At 50.9% G+C, this 5,605-nt stretch overlaps 1 protein-coding gene across 1 annotated transcript in view; it reads right to left on the minus strand.

Annotated features, from left to right (window-relative positions):
- Positions 1–392: 392 nt before the first annotated feature.
- Positions 393–5,605, minus strand: part of Cavin1 (caveolae associated protein 1) — a 14,480-nt gene continuing 9,267 nt past the window's right edge. Inside the window, exon 2 of the mRNA XM_021176547.1 lies at positions 393–2,987. Within this exon, the coding sequence (XP_021032206.1) occupies positions 2,286–2,987 (702 nt within the window). The 3' untranslated portion in view covers positions 393–2,285. The remainder of the gene's footprint in view (positions 2,988–5,605) is intronic.

A 5,605-nucleotide genomic window follows, 5' to 3' on the forward strand; every position in this document is an offset into this window, starting at 1 on the left:
GGGGCTGGTGAGATGGCTCAGTGGGTAAGAGCACCCGACTGCTCTTCCGAAGGTCAGGAGTTCAAATCCCAGCAACCACATGGTGGCTCACAACCATCTGTAACAAGATCTTACTCCCTCTTCTGGAGTGTCTGAGGACAGCTACAGTGTACTTACATATAATAAATAAATAAATCTTAAAAAAAACAAACAAACAAAGAAGTGTTCCAGCGGAGAATGCTCAATATTTTGGCTATTGTTATCTACCTCTGCAACCCCAGTCCCACTCTAGGAAGCTCCCTCCCTCCCTTCCTCTCTCCCTTCTCCCCTCTTCTTTCCCCCCTTCACTCCTGGTTTCCCTTAGTCCTACCACACCCTCAGCAACTGGTTTGGACAATATAACCTCACACAAATCCTTTTAGAAAAGCAGGTTTATTGGTCCGGCTGCTCACCAGAACACAGCAACTCAAGGGACTCCCCTAGAGCCCACAGGAAACTGCATCTGCCCACAACATTAGCCCATCAGCACAGGGGGGCCTCATCCTACACTTGCCCGCCCTCCTCAGCTTCTCTGTCTCCAATCATTCAGAGGAGGGAAGGGGACCAAGAAAAAAAAAAAAAAAGAAAATTAAAAATAAAAAATAAGAAGCAAAGCTTTGTATTGTATAAAAGGTTTGTGGCTTTCATTCCCCACCCCCACCCCAAAATATCAATGAGCTACAATTCTAAGAAGCAGGGAATACATATAGGTGGGGAGAAGGAAGTAGCCTGTAGCTATCAATTGGGGGAGGTGTTGTCTGCTCCTGATCATCCATTAAAGGGGGAACAAATGTGTCCTCAGGAGAAAACCTGGTCAGTAACTATAAGAAATCAAGCCTTGGACAAGAAGCAGCACCCCACTCTCCCCAACTTTCAGGTAAAGGTGCCCCCAAAGGCAAGGAACACAGGGGGGTCTTGGCAAGCGCTACAGTTTCACATTAGAGAAAGATCCATGGTAGAAGCAGCTGAGAGGGAGTTAGGGTGGGCAAGCCAGCCGGCCCTGCGGCTCCAGCTTCCAGCTAGGGATCTCGGCTCCAGAGGCACCTTGCTTTCCCCAGCTGCCAGCTCTCCACAACTCGCTGCTGCCCCCTGCTGGAACCCTAATTTTCCGGGCTTGGAAAACAAGGCTTCCCAGAAGGCAGTTTCTAGATTCTGGAAGAGAGAATCCAATCAGGCTTACCTCTCTTTGGAACACACTTTCTAAAACTGACTGCCCTCCTGACCCGGAAGCTGCCCTGCTGTCTTGAGATCCTACCAAAGTGGGACTCTCATCTTGAATTTCTTTGTGTTGTTAACAAGGGCATTTCTTTCTAATTCCATTTCAACCCTCTTCTATCTTCCTCTCTCTTTCCAAAGAATACTCACGTGCTCCTATGTGCAGGTTTTGTAGCTTTGTAAATATGCCCCTCTCCCCACACACCTACCACCCTTTCCCAGGCTCTACCCACCTTCTGCTTATTTTGGTGGGACCTTTATCCACCAAACACTCTGCCTTTACCTCACCCTATTGCCTTAGGTTCCTCCAAAGACCCTCAGGTCTTCCAGTGGGCCACCTCTGGGCAAAGGTCTCTTCTTTTATCTTCGTGGAACTTTGGATTTCCCACCCTCTCCTTCTAAGCAAGGGCTCTATCAGTGATACACCCCCGCCACCTCTTATTTTGAAACTGCATCTGGCTAAATTGCTCATGCTGGCTTTGAGCTCACTCTGCAGCCCAGGCAGGCCTTGAACTTACAAGTCTCCTGCCTCAGCCTCTCTGGGAGAGCAAGCTGGCACTAGAAAGCTGCCCCTACAAGGGTTGTCTTTAGGATTTGCTCTTTCCTCTTGCAGAAATTTGGGCTTTGAAGTCTCCCAGGGTGAGGAAAAGGAGAAACAGCTCAGGAAGCAGGGTGGTGCAGCTGAGTATGAAGCTGTGTTGGGGAGGGGCCGAGGGGCCTAACTAGGGAGATAAGAAAAGCATCCTGGACCAAGACAACCAGGGCATGGGTCATTCTTCCCATATCCTACCCAGACTGTGTCCAAATTGAGGCTGTCGCTGGTGAGAGACCACCTCCCGTCGGTCTAAGGCCTGTGCTTTGGAGGGCTGCTCTTCGGGGGGGGGGGTATCCCCCCTCCCCGGTTTAAAAAAAAAAAAAAAGCCCAACCAGACTGGGGCTTAGAATGCAAAAGAGAAAGTTTGAAAAGGGAAAGGCGATGTGGGCAGGGGTGGGGGATCAGGGGGCCGCAGGGTCGGGCGCCGGCCTCCAGGGCAGAGCCCTGCGAGTCCTGCTCAGTCGCTGTCGCTCTTGTCCACCAGGACGGCGTCCGACTCCTCGGTGATCTCCAGCAGCGTGTGCACGTCAGGGCTGCTCCCGCGCAGCAGGTCAGTGGCCTCGCCGCGCTCCGCGCCAACCTCGTCGTCCTCGGGACCCACCTCCACCATCTCCGTGGCCTTCAGCACCTCCACCTCGCCCTCGCGGATCTTCTTGACGTGGAAGGTGAAGGGCGGCACCTTGTAGACAGCGGTCTTGGAGCGCGCATACACCACATGGTCGGGCGTGAAGGACTTGCGCAGCTTGTCCCGCGATGTCTTCAGCTTCTCTCGTCGCTCCACGGGCACCAGGCGCGTGCCCAGCTTGTTCATGCGCTTCTCCAGCGTGTGCCGCGTCTTCTCCAGGTTCTCTTTGGTCTTCAGGCGCGTCTTCTCCAGGTTCTCGCGCGTGCGCACCTTGGTCTTCTCCATCTTCTCCTTGGAGAAGGCCTTCTTGAAGTCGTCCACGCGCCGCAGGCCGCTGCGCTTGATGCGCTCGGCGCGGGACTCCTCGATCACCTCCTCCACCTCCACCGCCTCGTCGGACGACAGCTCGATCGCCGCGGTGTCATCCTCGGGCCGCTCGCCCTCGCCCAGCTCATCACCCTCCTTCTCAGGCAGTGCCTCCGACTCTTTCAGCGACTTGCTGACGCTCAGTTTGGCCGGCAGCTTGACTTCATCCTAAGAGGAGAACAGAGCAGAGATGAGAATTGCCACTGGAAAGGGCAGAGCGAGGGCTGGATGGGACCCCTGGTGAAGCTGAATAGGGTGCTGGCGATTCTGGGCAGAGCACGGGGGTACCTATGTGGTGAGGATGAAATCCACTAGACTTGTTCACTCTCGAACACCCCAGTGTCTGGTATGGAACTGGTCACGACCAGTCAGTCTGTCGAATGGTCCTTATACAGACAGCACGCGGAGAGAGCAAAGCTTCGGGTCAGAAACTGATCACCATTATGATTACACTAAATATTCCCAGGGACCCTCAAACCCTTACACACTATGGCTACCACTGTGATTGCGTTAAACCGCTGTGACTTCTTCGGAAGAGACTGCTTAACTTTTGGAGATAGCAGAGCGCCCTCTGGTGCCCTAACTTACGCACTGTCCCAAACAGGACAAAAACAAAACAGTTTGGGAGAGTTTAGAAGTTGAAGCCTCCAGGGGATAGGTACAAAGCCGACCTCCACCCACCCACCCCCCGCCCCAAAACCGGCGGCGTAGCTTTAAGCTAAAGTAATGGAAGTTTGTTCTCGGGATTTTAACCAGTTTGGGGGAAGGAGAGCTCTGCCTACAGCAGACCATTTCCATCTTTGACTTTCTCATACTGGCAGAACTCCAAGGATCTGTTTTCTCCCCAGTCTGAACATTTCTTCTGGTTCTGTTTTCTCTGCCCTGGAATAGAAGGGAGGGCGACTATTCTAGTCTTGTCTTGTTTCCCAGGCCAGAGTTTAAAGAGCCAGGCATGGGGAGGCTGGTTTACCCATCCAGGACTGCCTATAACTCTAGAACTCTAAGCTAGCCACTCTCTTCCTCTCAGAGACCCTAGCACCAGTCCTAGTCTTGAGTCTGTGGACATTTGTTAATAACCTGACTTGCGATCAACAGTTCATCATTTTACGGTTCCCCCAACATACCACTACCAAAGAGTAGTTGTGGGTGCACACAGAACAGAAACAAGTCTGACCCAGATCATCAATGGGAGATCCGGAAATGGCCCAGACTCGTTTTAGGTATTTAAGTCCGAGGAATAAGGGAGAAGGGCACATTTTTTCCAAAATGTTTTTTCCAGGCCAGTTTCCAGAATTATAAGAAAATCCCATCTCCTGAGAAAACAACATAAATTCTTCCCATAAACAGACACACACACACACACGAAAAGGATACACAGAGACACACACATCTATTCATAGGCTACATGAAATCTTTATACCACCTGCTACAGAAATCCCTTCCCCATCCCCAATCCCTTTCCTATTCCCTCCCTAGGGTTTCCTGGTTTACACTAGAAACTAGGAACACCTCCTCCCAACTTCCTTCCCTCCTTGTCAATAACATTAGCAGGAACAAAAAGGGAATACCGTCTCCACTTCGTCTCCCAACTGGGCACCAGTTCTGTCGGGCACCAAGCCATCTCATGCTATCTATTACACTACTACACCTCCCAGCAGGCAAGGTAGCCAGAGCACAGGGCATGCTGGGATTTGTAGTCTCCACCTGCCACAAATGGGGCTTAGTCCTGCCATTGGAATCCTAGGGCATGTGCCATCCCTTTGCCTCTTATTCACTGAGGCGCTGAAGGGATGCTTTCCTTGTACTGAGTGTAGGAAGGCCCCAGCCTCTCCCAGCATTCCTTCTGACTTCAGTAGTACCCTTTAAGTCTCTTGCAATCATCTTGTCTGTGCCCAGAGACTTCTATCAAGACTGACACGGGGGGGGGGGGGTTTTGCCAAGGACCTTGAGAAAACTTTTTTTTTTTTTGGCTGGGGGGGGGGGGGGGGGGGGGGGGGTGACCTCTTTATTCTTCTGACTATAAAGGTTTCATAGATATATGACATATTGAAACAAGATACTCATTTTAAATATGTAATCTGTTATGTGTCAAGTAGACCTCACTAAAGCTGTTAAATCCACAGGAACTTACTGGCAGATGGGGGAGGGGTTCTTGGGAAATGGGGATATATCAAATGCAACTCTAGCCCCTGGGTGGGCTAAGGAGATGAGGCTGGGTTGAATTGGCTATTTTATTGGTCGGTTCTTTTACCTACCACCCACTGCACCCCAATCCCATCTGCCCCCCAACACTAGGTAAGAGAGAAAGAAAGGGAGAGGGGCAAGGGGCATTGATATTGTTAGGCTACTTCCTGCTGATTGAGAGTGGCAAGTTCCTGGATATCCAGTTTCTTCTTGTGTGTTTGCTTATGACCACTTCAAACCCCAGCAGCAGGGGGAGCAGCAGCCTCCCCCTCTCTTGGAGCTCTGGCTTTTACATAGCTCTCTTAAGAGTCCCCAGAATTCCGGGCTGGAGAGATGGCTCAACGGTTAAAAGCACTGACTGCTCTTCCAAAGGTCCTGAATTCAAATCCCAGTAACCACATGGTGGCTCACAACCATCTTTAATGAGATTGGATGCCCTCTTCTGGACTATCTGAAAACAGCTACAGTGTACTTACATATAATAAATAAATCTTAAAAAAAAAAAAAAAAGAGTCCCCAGAATTCCCAAGGTAAACTATCTTCAGCTAGCAGAACCACACCCCGCCAGAGGTCCCCCTGTTTCATTTTTAGCTTTCAGAGCT

Source organism: Mus caroli, chromosome 11 (genome assembly GCF_900094665.2).
Source record: "Mus caroli chromosome 11, CAROLI_EIJ_v1.1, whole genome shotgun sequence".
Taxonomy (NCBI): Eukaryota; Metazoa; Chordata; class Mammalia; order Rodentia; family Muridae; genus Mus; species Mus caroli.